The sequence below is a fragment of the Ranitomeya variabilis genome, chromosome 1, assembly GCF_051348905.1.
Source record: "Ranitomeya variabilis isolate aRanVar5 chromosome 1, aRanVar5.hap1, whole genome shotgun sequence".
NCBI lineage: Eukaryota > Metazoa > Chordata > Amphibia > Anura > Dendrobatidae > Ranitomeya > Ranitomeya variabilis.
This window is the reverse complement of record NC_135232.1, coordinates 607,524,137-607,542,069: the sequence shown is the minus strand read 5'-3', so window position 1 is coordinate 607,542,069 and position 17,933 is coordinate 607,524,137. Positions and strand designations below refer to the sequence as shown.

The 17,933-nt window shown below is 41.5% G+C and overlaps 1 protein-coding gene across 5 annotated transcripts in view; it reads left to right on the top strand.

The window, feature by feature from the left end:
• ARHGEF2 (Rho/Rac guanine nucleotide exchange factor 2) overlaps positions 1-10,090 on the top strand; it is a 98,037-nt gene extending 87,947 nt beyond the window's left edge. For all 5 annotated transcript variants that reach the window (XM_077260218.1, XM_077260228.1, XM_077260237.1 and 2 more), the window contains 14 exons: positions 81-206; positions 298-415; positions 1,916-2,161; positions 2,286-2,362; positions 2,459-2,628; positions 3,897-3,964; positions 4,059-4,247; positions 4,430-4,522; positions 4,639-4,703; positions 4,803-4,844; positions 5,342-5,392; positions 7,129-7,569; positions 7,671-7,857; positions 8,214-10,090. In XM_077260218.1, coding sequence (XP_077116333.1) covers positions 81-206; positions 298-415; positions 1,916-2,161; positions 2,286-2,362; positions 2,459-2,628; positions 3,897-3,964; positions 4,059-4,247; positions 4,430-4,522; positions 4,639-4,703; positions 4,803-4,844; positions 5,342-5,392; positions 7,129-7,569; positions 7,671-7,857; positions 8,214-8,299 — 1,959 coding nt within the window. In that variant the 3' untranslated portion in view covers positions 8,300-10,090. The remainder of the gene's footprint in view (positions 1-80; positions 207-297; positions 416-1,915; positions 2,162-2,285; positions 2,363-2,458; positions 2,629-3,896; positions 3,965-4,058; positions 4,248-4,429; positions 4,523-4,638; positions 4,704-4,802; positions 4,845-5,341; positions 5,393-7,128; positions 7,570-7,670; positions 7,858-8,213) is intronic.
• The last annotated feature ends 7,843 nt before the right edge of the window (positions 10,091-17,933 follow it).

The window sequence follows — 17,933 nt, the reverse complement described above, 5'->3', positions numbered from 1 at the left end:
GATAAATGAGAATTCTTTTGGTTATCTCCAGCATTTTTGGGGTTGTTTAAATTTTTTTATCCATTTTTTTTCCTCTGCAGTTTTCAGGGACCAACACAGAACACATGAAAAAAGCGTACACTGAATTCTGCAGCCAGCACCAAAAGGCTGTGAAACTCTACAAAGAATTGTTCTCCAGAGATAAGAAGTTCCAGCAGCTGATGAGAGTGAGTTCTTTTGAAGAATCGTGTTTGGCGTTAGAAATGTGGGTGGTTCACAAATTCTTTAATTTCTGATTTGTGTTCTCTATCCATACAGAAATTAACTCGATCCCAGCTGCTCCGAAGGCATGGAGTGCCAGAGTGCATTCTTCTCGTCACCCAAAGAATTACCAAGTACCCTGTCCTCATTGATCGCATACTGCAGAACTCTAAAGGTGTGCAGATATGAGTCATATTGTCATCATAGCGAGTAATATCCTGTGTGAGCTGCTGAAAGGAGTAGGCGAAGAGCAGTGACAACTGTCCCAAATAGACGCACTTTTTGCCATCTGCACTCAAGTGTTATACAGCTCCCTATGTACAAGAATATAACTGCTATAATACTGCCCCTATGTACAAGAATATAGCTACTATAATACTGCTCCTATATACAAGAATATAACTTCTATAATACTGCTCTTATGTGCAAGAATATAACTACTATAATACTGCTCCTATATACAAGAATATAACTTCTATAATACTGCTCTTATGTGCAAGAATATAACTACTATAATACTGCTCCTATCTACAAGAATATAACTACTGTAATACTGATCCTATGTACAAGAATATAACTACTATAATACTGCACCCTACGTACATGAATATAACTACTATAATACTGCTCTTATGTGCAAGAATATAACTACCATAATACTGACCCCTATGTACAAGAATATGACTACTATAATACTGCCCCCTATGTACAAGAATATAACTACTATACTACTGCTCCTATGTACAAGAATATAACTACTATAATACTGCTCCTATGTACAAGAATATAACTGCTATAATACTGCCCCTATGTACAAGAATATAACTACTATAACACTGCCCTTTATGTACAAGAATATAACTACTATAATACTCCCCCTATGTACAAGAATAATACTGCTCTTATGTACAAGAATATAACTACTATAATACTCCCCCTATGTACAAGAATATAACTACTATAACACTGCCCTTTATGTACAAGAATATAACTACGATAATACTCCCCCTATGTACAAGAATATAACTACTATAATACTGCTCTTATGTACAAGAATATAACTACCGTACTATAATACTGTCCCTATGTAGAAGAATATAACTAATATAATACTGCTCCTATGTACAAGAATATAACTACTATAATACTCCTATGTACAAGAATATAACTACTATAATACTGCTCCTATGTACAAGAATATAACTACTTGAGGGTTGCAGAAGCTCTGGTGTTGGTGAGGCAGTATCTCCAGTAGTGATGAGGAGGCAGCGGGGTCAGTGCAGGCAGTAGGCTTTCCTGAAGAGATGGGTTTTCAAGTTCCGTCTGAAGGATCCGAATGTGGTTGATAGTCGAACTTGTTGTGGCAAAGAATTCCAGAGGATGGGGGACATTCGGGAATAATACTGAAGCTATGCACAGTAATACCTGAATACATACAAGAACTAATATAAAACTGCCCTCCATGTACTTCTAACTATTATAACATTGCCTTCTAAGTACAGGGGACATACTATAGCGTTCAAATCTGTGGCTGTATTAATTTATAACTCTGCATTTGGCAGTCAGATAACAGGGGGAATTCAATTCATCATTCATGGGCACTGAAAATCTGCATGTTTCTTGATATGCTTTCTACTATTAAATGTAGGTCCATTTACAACCTTTACCTCTCCAGGTGATGAGGAGGAGTATCAAGACTTGGCTACTTCCTTGACCCGCGTGAAAGAGCTCATTTCCTCCATCGATCAGGAGGTCTACAATTCCGAAAAGAATCTGCGGCTGCAAGAGATCTACCAGAAAGTGGACAGCAAATCCACAGCCGTTATCGAAGAAAATAGTTTCAATAAGGAAGAGCTGCTAAGAAGGAAGCTGGTCCATGAAGGTTCCCTGCTGTGGAAGACGGTTGCCGGACGTTTCAAAGGTGACCGGATTAACCATCAGTGTGACAGTGATGGCATATTGGTTGCTCCATAAGTGTGTTCATAAATGTTCTGAGGATCTAGATAGACTTTTCATAGGTCATCTATTATTTTCTTCTTTTATAGATGTTATCATGCTGCTAATGACTGATGTCCTCGTCCTGCTGCAAGAGAAGGACCAAAAATACTGCTTCCCAACCTTGGTAAGACAATATGGAGATATGGTAAACCCTTGATAAGAGCAGACCAACCGACCGGAAGGCTAGAATACCTGACCTCATAATGTTCTTGTGTATCAGGACAAGTCGCCAATCATCTCCTTGCAAAACCTCATTGTACGGGACATTGCAAACCAAGAAAAAGGAATGTTCCTGATCAGCGCCAAGCCTCCCGAGATGTACGAGGTTCATGCCGCCTCAAGGGAAGATCGAAACACATGGATGAAACTTATTGCACAATCCGTGAAAGCGTAAGTAAATGTACAGACTATGGGATTTTCAGAATGCCCAAAGCCAACATGTAGGGCATCCATACAGAGTGTGTTATTTTAACCCTTCAAGGACTCTGGTCCTAACTCTAATGTCACATGGGCGGTATGTGGAAAGAAAAAAGTGGAAAAATCTGCGCTTCTTGTAGTTGGTAACAAATCCTGATCCACACTAGGATAATGTGCTTTTTTTTTCTATTATGTCTACACTTTTCGCAGTACCATACTTCTTCCTCAGGACAAAAAAACATACCCAATTTTTTTTTTGGTTCTGAGGAAGAAGTATGGTACTTCTTCCTCAGAAACGTGTAGACGACAAAATTTAAAAAAAACGCTCATTATCCTAGTGTGGACCTGGATTTGTTACCAAGTACAAAAAACGCAAAATTTTCCACTTTTTTCTTTCCGCATATTGCTACTCGGTCTTTGGTCCCGTGGATCTGCTTCAGCTGGGATTACATTCCCATTTAAATGGCGTGTGAGCACAACATTATTAGGTTAGCATAACCTTTATTTGTTTGATCAATTTTAACCGAATAAGACCCTATTGCGATTTTCTCTCTTTTCTCACCTGGCGCTGCCATATTAACCTCTTCACGACCTTTGAAGTATATGTACATCATATATATGTTAACCAGGTGGAAGCGCGGAATTCATCCCACCCATCCGGCGCCTCTGTCACAAGATCACGGGGCGACTATGGGATATCATGACAGCCGAAGGTCTGCTGAGGACCCCCGAGCCTGTCATTACGATTCACCTTTGAACACAGACCCATGGCCGGCATCCATAGGAGATCGTGATTTCTGCTGCACATAGCAGAGCTGCAAGTCTCCTAAGGGAACTATTAATTTGTAAAAAGTGAGAAGAAATAGTTTTTAACAATATGAAAAAAAAAAATAGATAAAAACACAAAAGTTAAAATCGGCCCCCCCTTTTTGCCTCATTAAAATGGAAAAAATTTATAAAACACACACATTTGGCATCGCTGCTTTCAGAAATGTCTGATTTATCAAAATATAAAATAAATGAATCCTATCAGTAAATGGCGTAATGACTGGTCACACAAAAAAAAATAGAAAAAATCTTTTGATAGCCAAAGAAATAATAAATGCAAAACTATTGAGGAAAAATAACAAAAAAACATCTGGATAGTTGGGACGGGAATACTCGTCAAGGGGTAAATTGGTTACTTTTCTAATATGATGCCAATAAATGATTACCATTGTATCACTTAACTCAATTTTTAGATGTCCCAAACGGGAGGACTTTCCATTGATTGAGACCGAAGTGGGAGCTAAACTGAGAAAATTGAAAGGTGCGTATATTTTCCATCACAATTCACATATCAAGTGACATCACAGATTATCCTTTATCCAGGAGTGGAATATTGACCTTGTGTTTTCTGGCAGAGCTCATACAGCAGAGGGACAGAGAAGTAGCAGACATCCTTGAAGACAAAGTGACCCTATTCGCAAAAGTTCTTCAGCTGCAGGCTGGAGAAGACACCCCATTGGGTGGAAACACACGCAAACTCTTCAGGACTGAATCGACAGACAGCTATCGAGGAGAGAAACTCATCAGTGAAGCCATTAAAGAAGGTAAAGCTACGTGGAGAACGTGTTGCCTTGAGTAGGACCTCATACTAGCTGGTTAGATTGTGTCCTGTTGATATTTTTGCCAATTCTTCTTGGCTCTCCCTTGTTCCTCGGGAACATACACTTGTTGTGAATTGTATGACTTTGTGGTGTTGTTGATATAGTCATCATTTCTTTCTTTTCAGTGGAAGCTCTCAAGGATGTGATACTTTTGATTGGAACAGAACAGTACTCGCCTAAAGTAGACCAGAACCATGTCTCCACGAGCGACACTGCATGTGAGTATCCATTGGGGATGGTGCTGGTCCTCAGACTATATATTCAGGATTTTCCACATGTTTCTGGATGCCTTAGATATGAAGTATTCTTATAATCAAGTTGTTGTCACCTGCAGATACTGAGAGCAGCAGTGTGAATGGATCCCTAGATTCTAACAAAGATGAAGATATTAATCTGAAGGCGAGTCCACCATCGTTTTGTATTGATGTTTAGGAATCAGTATGTCTCAATGTATGCCTGTCACACAGCTTACTGTATGTCATGTCTTTTCTCATATAGGATCGTAATGGGAATCAGCTGCAGAATAAAAGTCCACAGGAGGTAAATATCAGTATTCTACTTAGTGCCGGGGCCTCTATTGTTCCATCCCTCCTCTTGTATACCAAGTGTTTACCCTTTATCCCTTTTCCTGTATACAGCTTGTCTTTTATCCTTCCTCTTACATACAGAGTATCTATCCTCTAACCCTTCTTCTTCTTTATACAAAGTACTGATCCTCTATACAAAGTGTCATCTATCCCCCCTCCTGTGAGCAGAGCGCCAATCCTCTATCCCTCCTCCTCCTGCGTTCAGAGTGCCGACCCTCCGGCCCTCCTCCACCTGCGTGCAGAGTCCCGACCCTCCGTCCCTCCTCCTTCTGCGTGCAGAGCGCCGACCCTCCGTCCCTCCTCCTCCTGCGTTCAGAGTGCCGACCCTCTAGACCTCCTCCAGTATACCGTGTGCAGGTCTTATATACTGAAATGATGCTCGGATATTAATATTGAAGTGATTTGAGGATAAATTGGATTGACGCTCAACCTTGTTCTTTCACCTTGTAGGAGGCTCTGCTGAGGATTTCTAGCCTATACAACTTGTTACATGGCCTACAGGTGAGAGTGTCACAAGGGATAAAGGACATTAATACTAGATCATGCATAGTATATAAGGGGTACGGAAAGTATTCATACCCCTTTAAATTTTTCACTCTCTGTTTCATTGCAACTTTTTGGTAAATTCAATAAAAAAATTTTCACATTAATGTACACTCTGCACCCCATCTTGACTGAAAACAGAAATGTTGAAATTTTTGCAAATATATTAAAAAAGAAAAACTGAAATATCACAGGGTCATAAGTCTTCAGCCCCTTTGCTCAGTATTGAGTCGAAGCACCCTTTTGAGCTAGTACAGCCATGAGTCGTCTTGTGAATGATGCATCAAGTTTTTCACACCTGGATTTGGGGATCCTCTGCCATTCTCCCTTGCAGATCCTCTCCAGTTCCGTCAGGTTGGATGGTGAACGTTGGTGGACAGCCATTTTCAGGTCTCTCCAGAGATGCTCAGTTGTGTTTAGGTCAGGGCTCTGGCTGGGCCAGTCAAGAATGGTGACAGAGTTGTTCTGAAGCCACTCCTTTGTTATTTTAGCGGTGTGCTTAGGGTCATTCCCTTGTTTGAAGTTGAACCGTTGGCCAAGTCTGAGGTCCAGAGCACTCTGGAAGAGGTTTTCATCCAGGATATCTCTGTACTTGGCCGAATTCATGTTTCCTACAATGACAACCAGTTGTCCTGTCCCTGCAGCTGAAAAACACCCCCATAGCATGATGCTGTCACCACCATGTTTTACTGTTGGGATTGTATTGGGCAGGTAATGAGCAGTGCCTGGTTTTCTCCACACATACTGCTTAGAATTATCACCAAAAAGGTCCATCTTCGTCTCATCAGACCAGAGAATCTAATTTCTTATAGTCTGGGAGTCCTTCATGTGTTTTTTAGCAAACTCTATGCGGGGTTTCATATGTCTTGCATTGTGGAGAGGCCATTCTGCCATAAACGCCCGACTGGTGGAGGGCTGCAGTGATAGTTGACTTTGTGGAACATTCTCCCATCTCCCAACTGCATCTCTGGAGCTCAGCTACCGTGATCTTGGGTTTCTTCTTTACCTCTCTCACCAAGGCTCTTCTCCCACGATTGCTCAGTTTGGCTGGACCGCCAGGTCTAGGAAGACTTCTGGTAGTCTCAAACTTCTTCCATTTAAGGAGTATGGAGGCCCTGTGCTCTTTGGAACCTTGAGTACTGCAGACATTTTTTTGTAACCTTGGCCAGATCTGTGCCTTGCCACAATTCTGTCTCTGAGCTCCTTGGCCAGTTCCTTTGACCTCATGATTCTCATTTGGTCTGACATGCACTGCGAGCTGTGAGGTCTTATATAGACAGGTATGAGCCTTTCCAAATCAAGTCCTATCAGATTAATTAAAAACAGGTGGACTCCAATGAAGGAGTAGAACCATCTCAAGGAGTATGACAAGGAAATGGACAACATCTGACTTAAATATGAGTGTCTGAGCAAAGGGTCTGAATACTTATGACCATGTGATATTTCAGTTTTGCAAAAATTTCTACATTCCTGTTTTTTTTCAGTCAAGATGGTGTGCAGAGTGTACATTAATGAGAAAAAATGAACTTTTTTGAATTTAGCAAATGGCTGCAATGAAACAAAGAGTGAAAAATTTAAAGGGGTCTGAATACTTTCCGTTCCCACTGTATAAAAAAATCTCAGCATGTGAGTGTATTATACCACCAGGCCCAGTCATGGAGCATTGTTTCAGATCTTTGTCCTTACCTCTGTAGGGTGTGGTCGCACAGCAGGACAGTCTGTTGAGTCTCCAGATTCCAGATAGTAGTGATAAAAAGGAAAGTCTATCCCGTACCAATTCCCGGGACTTGACTGTGTCAGAGCCCTTGTCCAAAAGTATAGATAAACCCGGGACCGAGCTGACCCTGCTTCAGCGACAGCACACTCTACTACAGGAAGAGATGAGGCGCAGCCGGAGGCAGTGTGAAGAACGAGCACAGGAATCAGGGACTCTGGAAACCCGGCTTAGAGAAAGTGAGCAGATCAGAAACAAACTGGAAAAGGAACTGGAAGATGCAAAAAAACAAGTGGCCCAGATGCAGAGAGAAGGGAGCAGTAGCGGAATAGAGATTGGCAGGATTTGCAGAGTAATTGACCCCAGGAGAAGAAGCTTGCCTGCCGGAGATGCCTTGTATCAAACATTCACACCACCACAGGTGAGAAGGTTCTTTCTTACTCGCATTAACATCTAATATTGTCATACATTATAGTTTCTAGGCTTACAACTTTGTCTTTTACGCCATCTCCATCAACTCAGTCAAACCATGACCGACGTTCTACCGCGGTGGACGGCCCACTCCCCATCATCACATTTCAAGATGATCCAGACCTAAAAGATGACTTGAGTGATCTAACTGAGCTAGAAAGACTGCCAGAGACTGCAGATACTGAATCGTCTGAAGAAGAGGGTGGAGGTCCACCAACTTCACCGTCAAGTACGCGAGGTAAGAGACACTCACGACTAAGGCAGCTAAGCCAACCATGATATCGAAGAGAACAGTCTATTAATGTCCTCCATGGTTTCTTCAGATACATGTTGAAGACTATAATACTTGACAATTTTAGTCTGCCCACAAAAAACTAATGAGCGACAGGGTGTATACATGACCACAGCCCAATTTAAGTTTCTTCTCACCAAGTTTGGGCAGTAAGGAGGAAAGAATGCTGCTACTTCCCATTTTAGTGATTTGAGGGTTATCCATCATCCTGCATACAAGCGATATGTTTTTGACTGGTATAACCCCTTTTATATAAAGGAGAACCATTCCATATTACATAATCTCACATCCTGTCTTTACAGAGTTTCTGAGAATGCAGGACATTCCAGAAGAGGCAGAAAGCATTCACGACCTTCGAGACGCAGAGGTGGACTCTTCAGAAAGTTGAGGAACTCTTGACTCTTACTGTGGACGCAAGATGGACGAACTGCTCCAGCCAAGGGAGTGGTAAAATAAAGTGACTGATACTGTTAGTGGAGAAAAAAAAAGTTCCTCCCCAAATAGTTTTTTTTTTACAAACAAATGAATAGACTTGAAAAAAAAAATCCCTGGAGATTTGACCAATAAAAATGTCCTCGGACGGGTTTAGACTGATAAAGACCAACATGGATGTCGTAGAAAAAAATTACATAGACTCTTGCTACAAATGTTGGCTGAAGACACCTACATAAAAAAATACAAGAAGATTTGGAACTTCTGGCTCTTTCCCTACATCCAGAAAGTGACTGTGGCACCACAGGTTGCATGGAGACTTGTACTGTTGCTTACTTTGACCTGCCCGGATGTACCGCATTTATTTATTATTTTTTATGTGATCAGAATTTTTTATTTTATTTTTTTTTAAGTTATTGTTTGAGACATCCAAACAGGTCTGAGAAGCCGGAAATAACTAGTCTCTTTTTCTTAATTTTTTTTTTTTTTAAATCAATCTACACGGTGCATCTTCGCCTTTTGGACAGGCACTTTACGACTGTTAAGCCGTTTTTAGGTAAGGAAGCCAAACACGCCACATTTTCAATTGTCGTTGAAAAACGGATCGTCGGATCCCACGTGACATCTTCCTAGACAGGTTAATAGAATTTTATTTTTTCCCCACAGTTCTGCACATGCAGTTATTTTTTCACAGCACTCCGACCACCTAATCTATAGAATCTCTTTCGGAGCTTGACCTTCTCTTTTGATCTTCATGATGGAACATGGATCAATTTTTAAAGATATGATTCCCTCTGAGTGATTAAGAACCTTAAAGGGGTGGTCCACTACTAGGACAACCCCTTATAGATCTAAAGGTTTGGCCCCAATAAAATAAAAATAAGCTTATACTCCTCTAAGAATTACTGACCAGATAAACACAAACGTATAGAACAAGTCCAAAAAATGTTGAGTTCTCTATTAATTGTAGTGTTTCCTTTTTCTGAAATATTTGGATTTGTTCTCGCATTTCCACATCGTATTTCTCTTCATCGTCCCTCTCCTTCCTTCCTTCGACCTTCTTATTTTATCCGTGTTATTTCTTGTAAAGCTGCTTCACTCTGAACGAGGAAAAAAAAGAATCTTTTACTATTCCAACCATCGATCCTATTTATATTTTGTACGAAACGATCTCATGTAAATAATTTTAGATTTTATTGCGGTCCTGTTTTGTTTCATAAGGATTTTTTTTTTAACTTCTGAATTTTATTTTATTTTTTGTTTTAAGAATTTATGTTTTAATAATCATTCCAAAAAGCAGAAATCTAAAGTAAATCCGTTTAAAAATAAATAAATAACAATAATTGTAGTACAAATTAATCCTCCCTATATACCCCTGGAGGGAAATATCTGATTTTTTTTAAATTGACCCTTTTTACGCTTGGTGGATAACACCTGAGCCTGTTCTTCAGATGACCACAATGTGTGCGCAGGTGAATGACCAACCCAATCATGTACACTTACTGATTAATCAGCAGCTTTTGAGAGATTTTTTTTTTTTAAGAATTTCCAAAAATCTAAAATATTTAACAGAAATCTTTGTATATGTATATATAATATAAATATGAAGAGGAGTTCTGTACATAGCCTGACTTAATATTGTATGAAATTCATGGGGTTTTTTTGTTCTGATAAACCACAAAAAAAAGTGGAGGAAAAATGTATTATTTTTGCTTTGCTGGTCAATAAAATGTATTCATATGGAAAATTCTTGCAATTTTAGTCTCATTTGATGTCCAGATTTGGCAAACTACCAAAGCCATGGGTTGTAAAATGTTTGTATGTTTGACAGAAAATTGGAGGTTCTTCACCCTACCTGTACACACTATGTAAAGAAATGTATGTACACAGTGACTGCACCAGCAGAATAGTGAGTGCAGCTCTGGGGTCAGGATCCAAACAGGATAAGTAATGTATGTAAACAGTGACTGCACCAGCAGAATAGTGAGTGCAGCTCTGGAGTATAATACAGGATGTAACTTAGGATCAGTACAGGATCAGCAATGTAATGTATGTATGTACACAGTGACTGCACCAGCAGAATAGTGAGTGCAGCTCTGGAGTATAATACAGGATGTAACTCAGGATCAGTACAGGATCAGTAATGTAATGTATGTACACAGTGACTGCACCAGCAGAATAGTGAGTGCAGCTCTGGAGTATAATACAGGATGTAACTCAGGATCAGTACAGGTCAGTAATGTAATGTATGTACACAGTGCCTGCACCAGCAGAATAGTGAGTGCAGCTCTGGGGTATAATACAGAATGTAACTCAGGATCAGTACAGGATCAGTAATGTAATGTATGTACACAGTGACTGCACCAGCAGAATAGTGAGTGCAGCTCTGGGGTATAATACAGAATGTAACTCAGGATCAGTACAGGACCAGTAATGTATGTACATAGTGAGTGCAGCTCTGGAGTATAATATAGGATGTAACTCAGGATCAGTAATGTAATATATGTACACAGTGACTGCACCAGCACAATAGTGAGTGCAGCTCTGGGGTATAATACAGGATGTAACTCAGGATCAGTACAGGATCAGTAATGTAATGTATGTACACAGTGACTGCACCAGCAGAATAGTGAGTGCAGCTCTGGAGTATAATACAGGATGTAACTCAGGATCAGTACGGGATCAGTAATGTAATGTATGTACACAGTGACTGCAGCAGAATTGTGAGTGCAGCTCTGGGGTCAGGATCCATACAAGATAAGTAATGTATGTAAACAGTGACTGCACCAGCAGAATAGTGAGTGCAGCTCTGGAGTATAATACAGGGTGTAACTCAGGATCAGTACAGTATCAGTAATGTAATGTATGTGCACAGTGATTGCACCAGCAGAATAGTGAGTGCAGCTCTGGAGTATAATACAGGATGTAACTCAGGATCAGTAATGTAATGTATGTACACAGTGACTGCACCAGCAGAATAGTGAGTGCAGCTCTGGAGTATAATACAGGATGTAACTCAGGATCAGTAATGTAATGTATGTACACAGTGACTGCACCAGCAGAATAGTGAGTGCAGCTCTGGAGTATAATACAGGATGTAACTCAGGATCAGTAATGTAATGTATGTACACAGTGACTGCACCAGCAGAATAGTGAGTGCAGCTCTGGAGTATAATACAGGATGTAACTCAGGATCAGTACAGGATCAGTAATGTAATGTATGTACACAGTGACTGCACCAGCAGAATAGTGAGTGCAGCTCTGGGGTATAATACAGAATGTAACTCAGGATCAGTACAGGATCAGTAATGTATGTACATAGTGAGTGCAGCTCTGGAGTATAATATAGGATGTAACTCAGGATCAATAATGTAATATATGTACACAGTGACTGCACCAGCACAATAGTGAGTGCAGCTCTGGGGTATAATACAGGATGTAACTCAGGATCAGTACAGGATCAGTAATGTAATGTATGTACACAGTGACTGCACCAGCAGAATAGTGAGTGCAGCTCTGGAGTATAATACAGGATGTAACTCAGGATCAGTACGGGATCAGTAATGTAATGTATGTACACAGTGACTGCAGCAGAATTGTGAGTGCAGCTCTGGGGTCAGGATCCATACAAGATAAGTAATGTATGTAAACAGTGACTGCACCAGCAGAATAGTGAGTGCAGCTCTGGAGTATAATACAGGGTGTAACTCAGGATCAGTACAGTATCAGTAATGTAATGTATGTGCACAGTGACTGCACCAGCAGAATAGTGAGTGCAGCTCTGGAGTATAATACAGGATGTAACTCAGGATCAGTAATGTAATGTATGTACACAGTGACTGCACCAGCAGAATAGTGAGTGCAGCTCTGGAGTATAATACAGGATGTAACTCAGGATCAGTAATGTAATGTATGTACACAGTGACTGCACCAGCAGAATAGTGAGTGCAGCTCTGGAGTATAATACAGGATGTAACTCAGGATCAGTAATGTAATGTATGTACACAGTGACTGCACCAGCAGAATAGTGAGTGCAGCTCTGGAGTATAATACAGGATGTAACTCAGGATCAGTAATGTAATGTATGTACACAGTGACTGCACCAGCACAATAGTGAGTGCAGCTCTGGGGTATAATACAGGATGTAACTCAGGATCAGTACAGGATCAGTAATGTAATGTATGTACACAGTGACTGCACCAGCAGAATAGTGAGTGCAGCTCTGGAGTATAATACCCTCTATAAGTTGTAAAGCGCTGCGGAATATGTTGGCGCTATATAAATAAAATTATTATTATTATTATTATTATTAGGATGTAACTCAGGATCAGTACAGGTCAGTAATGTAATGTATGTACACAGTGCCTGCACCAGCAGAATAGTGAGTGCAGCTCTGGGGTATAATACAGAATGTAACTCAGGATCAGTACAGGATTAGTAATGTATGTACATAGTGAGTGCAGCTCTGGAGTATAATATAGGATGTAACTCAGGATCAGTAATGTAATGTATGTACACAGTGACTGCACCAGCACAATAGTGAGTGCAGCTCTGAGGTATAATACAGGATGTAACTCAGGAGCAGTACAGGATCAGTAATGTAATGTATGTACACAGTGACTGCACCAGCAGAATAGTGAGTGCAGCTCTGGAGTATAATACAGGATGTAACTCAGGATCAGTACGGGATCAGTAATGTAATGTATGTGCACAGTGACTGCACCAGCAGAATAGTGAGTGCAGCTCTGGAGTATAATACAGGATGTAACTCAGGATCAGTACAGGATCAGTAATGTAATGTATGTACACAGTGACTGCAGCAGAATAGTGAGTGCAGCTCTGGGGTCAGGATCCATATAAGATAAGTAATGTATGTAAACAGTGACTGCACCAGCAGATTAGTGAGTGCAGCTCTGGAGTATAATACAGGATGGAACTCAGGATCAGTAATGTAATGTATGCACACAGTGACTGCACCAGCAGAATAGTGAGTGCAGCTCTGGAGTATAATACAGGATGTAACTCAGGATCAGTAATGTAATGTATGTACACAGTGACTGCACCAGCGGAATAGTGAGTGCAGCTCTGGAGTATAATACAGGATGTAACTCAGGATCAGTAATGTAATGTATGTACACAGTGACTGCACCAGCGGAATAGTGAGTGCAGCTCTGGGGTCAGGATCCATACAGGATAAGTAATGTATGTACACAGTGACTCCACCAGCAGAATAGTGAGTGCAGCTCTGGAGTATAAGGTTATGTGAACAGGTTGCGGATTTTTTGCAGACCCGCAGTGTTTTTTCTGCGCGGAATTGCACTAAATCTGCAAAAGATTGCTCAAGCGATGTTCATCAATAGGAATCCAGAATTGGTGTGCACATGCTGTGGAAAATTCCGTCCTGATTCGCAGCGTTTTATTATCCGCAGCATGTCAATTCTTTTTGTGGATCTGCAGCATTTCTGCACCCAGTGACTTACATTGAGTCAGTCAAATCCGCAGCCAAACCGCAGGAGTAAAAAGGTTTTCAGATTTGTGTGCCAAAAACGCTGCAGAAAGGAAATGATGTCAGAAGGAGGAAGAGTGTGTGAGGGGAGAATATGTGCGTGTCTGTCTGCAGGTGTCTGTGTGTTTGTGTACCCAGGCGTCGTCTGATGGGACTACTACTTCCATCCGGCTATGTCTGCTGTCACATATAACAGAGAGTAGTCCCATCATCAGGCGCCTGTGTTCAATTGTAAAAAAAAATAAATTTTTTTTTACATAATTACATTCAATATACATACTCACCAAACACCTAATCCGCGATGCCTGCATCTCCTGCAAGCAATCAAAAATAATAAACCAACATATACTTACCTTTCCGCCATAGTCCATATAATAATGTGTCCCATGACGATCTCACATGTAGAACACGTGGAGGCTCTACCCAGCCTCCGGCGATACACTGACAGGAGGTAATTGCTCCCGCAGTGTATCACTGAGCCACCGCGAGAGTTCACCAGAGTTCGCCAGCTGATCAGCTCCAGTGCTTTCACTTGCGACACCGCTGCGTGAGAATATTCTGTACTGATCTTATAGACGCCTCTCCATTACTAACCTGTGGGCTTGATGTCACCGGACAATGCAAAGGTGACATCAACCCCACAAATATGAACCCCACTTGCCACTGCTACAGGGCAAATGGGAATAGCGAGGCTAAGTGCCACAATTTACGGATCTACAAGATGCGCTATTTCTGGGATGGCTGAGAGCTGATGTTTTTAGCCTGGGGTTGCCAATATCCATGGCCCCTTCCCAGGCTAGTAATATAAGCCTGCCTAGCCTTTGCTGGTTCGATTTTGTAGGGGGATCCCATGTCATTTTATTTTTTTCTGAGGGTTCCCCTGTAAACTCAAATAGTTAACATCCAGCGCCTCTTTGGACGAATGATCCCAGGAAATCTAAGGTTTCTTAAAACATCTATTTATTTATTCATAATAAAAACAGGTAACAAACAGGTCAGGCAGCTTGGATACACTCATGATTTTAAAAAAGGCATAGAAACCAACATGTTTCGTCCCGAACAGGTCTTAATCATGGGGTTGCATCTGTATGTCTGTTTGGAAGTCTTACAAAGAAGTCTTCTCTATAATACTTCCAAACAGACAAACAGATGCAACTCCATGTGTGTCCTGTAGAGCGAGAACTTGTATAGCAACGTGAATAAATACAAAAACAAACTGGTTTTGTGTGAAAAGTGTTAAGATTTGAGAGTTTTGTGTGGTAATCAGACCTCCGTAGATGTGTAATAGTGTGAACATGGCGGTATCTGCGGGCACAACAAGACGAGTCACCGCAGGGGTATTCCAGCATGAACTCATTGCTTTTAATGAAGTAAAATCGTAAAAAAAGAACGCAGATAAGCTGAGTAACGTGACAAAACTCGGTTAGGCCAGTCTCACACGTCCAGATAATTCCGGTACCGGAAAAATCGGTACTGGAGTTGTCCGTGTGCTCACGTGGAACATCAGTGTGGCACACGTGCGGCAGCCGTGTGCCGCCTGTGTGCCGACTGGCTACCATGCAGGACCGTGCAGGAGACAGCGCTAAAGTAAGCGCTGTCCCCTGCTTTGGGTGCTGAAGCCGCCATTCATTTCTTCTCTCCAGCAGCGTTCGCTGGAGAGAAGGAATGAAAAATCATTGTTTTTTATTTTTTTTTGTGGTTAAAATAAAGTTCCCGGCAACCTCCCCCCTCCCACCCCCTGTGCGCCCGCCCGCTGGAAATAACATACTCACCCAGCTCCCTCGATGCTTCCTCTCAGCGCCGCAGCTTGTCCTGTATGAGCGGTCACGTGGTGCCGCTCATTACGGTGATGAATATGCGGCTCCACCCCTATGGGTGCCGGGAACTTGATTTTAACCACAAAAAAAATTAAAAAACAATGATTTTTCATTCCTTCTCTCCAGCGAACGCTGCTGGGAAGAAGAAATTAATTCTGGCTTCAGCACCCAAAGCAGGGGACAGCGCTTACTGTAGCACTGTCTCCTGCACGGCACACGGACAGCATCCGTGTGCGGTACGTGTTTTACACGGACCCATTGACTTTAATGGGTCCTTGTGATCCGTGCACTCCCATGAACACTGACATGTCTCCGTGTTTTTCAAACGGACACACGGTCCGTGAAAACACGCTGACATGTGCAGAGACACATTGATTTTAATGTGTCTACGTGAGTCCGTGTCTCCGGTACGTGAGGAAACTGTCACGACACGTACCGGAGCCACTGACGTGTGAAACCGGCCTTATACCGATGCTCTGTCAAAAAAGACATTTTGTATTCATAAATTTGTTGATATTAAGGCTACTTAACCCTTCAGCAAATTTTCCATTGTTGCACCATTATTTTTTTTTCTTTCCCCTTCATCCATTTTAATTATCTTTTAGGTACGAGTTGTTGTTTTCCATCATTTTACCATACTATGTACTGAAAAACGGAAAAAAATAATTCAGGCTGCGGTAAAATGAAAGAAAAAAAAAATCAACAAAACCCACAATTCTGCCATAGTTTTTCTGTTTTACAGCTTTGTGAGTTAAAAATCATCCGTTTCTCTGCCAATACCAAACTTCTATTTTTGTAAAAAAAAAAATTATTAATTAAATTTATTTTATTATTTTGTACTTGTTTTTTTATCATTGATTTAGTGGTTACAGAAATTTGTAAAATTAAAAATCTCTGGCTAACGTATATAAACCTCTAAAATACTGTAAATATTTTATTAGATATAAATTTAAAAAGGACACCTGTCCTATAAAGGACAAACAAACCTAAATAGCACAACATGCAAAAATATTGCTAACTCATCCCTACCAGGCAAATGTTCTCAGCCTCCACCAGACAGCTTCCTGGATTGCGCCAGTTGATCGGATGATCGGCATCGCAGCTGCATGTGTCGCGCCTTTGTCACAGTCACGACACATGGATGGAGAGCCTGTTTGTTGGGGCTGCCGAATAAGAGGGAACCCGAGCAAATTTGCTTGTCTCTACTAATAAGGCAGCTATCAGGGCTTTCGGTGGACCCACGGCAGACATGGCTCCGCCATAGTATCATGGGGAGTCTGATAATTGGCCAAATCAGATTGCCGCCAAGGGATGGCTCTTTTCAAAATGAGATCATTGCTGTTGTGGTAATTACATTATATTAGTCACTGGATTATATTACTGTTTCTTAGAAATATGAAAACATTTATAGAATAGAGACGGGTCCCTACACAGTGACACTACTTGGTCCAAATCTGATAGGCTTAAGGGATGTTGTCTCATGTTGGCATCATTTCAGGAGTGCACCGCTCCCAGCTTTTTGCCTGCCTGGAAACGTGCACACCAGATTGATTGACAGTTTGGTCGGCGGTGTGGTCGTGCTGTTGGCCTGAACTGTTTGCTCTCTGATGCTGCAAACAGAAGACAGACAGCTTTACCTTTGCAGAATCGGAGAAGTCCAGACTTGGAGCGACTCTTAGAAGATTTATTCTGAAGAGCTGTTCACCTTGCCTAGTAAACTGGCCACCTCTGATAGACTACAGCGGTGGTCAGTAACCCAGGCAACGAGCAGTAAAATCTGAAATTAAAGATCCCTCCCTTTTTAAATTTTATCTATTTAAGAACTTAAGAACAACAACATGAATACAGCCTTCAAACTCTTGACGCTTGCTCACTAATCCTTAGCAGCCACTCAACCTTATCACAACCTCATCTCTTCCCCTGTCTGACCACCATCTAATCCCTTTCCTCCTCACCTGCCCCCATGTCCAGAAGCTAAGGGTACCGTCACACAGTGAAATTTCCATCGCTGCGACGGCACGATTCGTGACGTCGCAGCGTCGTATGAATATCGCTCCAGCGTCGTAGACTGCGGTCACACTTTGCAATCACGGCGCTGGAGCGATGCCGAAGTCCCCGGGTAACCAGGGTAAACATCGGGTTACTAAGCGCAGGGCCGTGCTTAGTAACCCGATGTTTACCCTGGTTACAAGCATAAACGTAAAAAAAACAAACAGTACATACTTACATTCCGGTGTCAGTCCTCCGGCGTTCTGCTTCTCTCCACT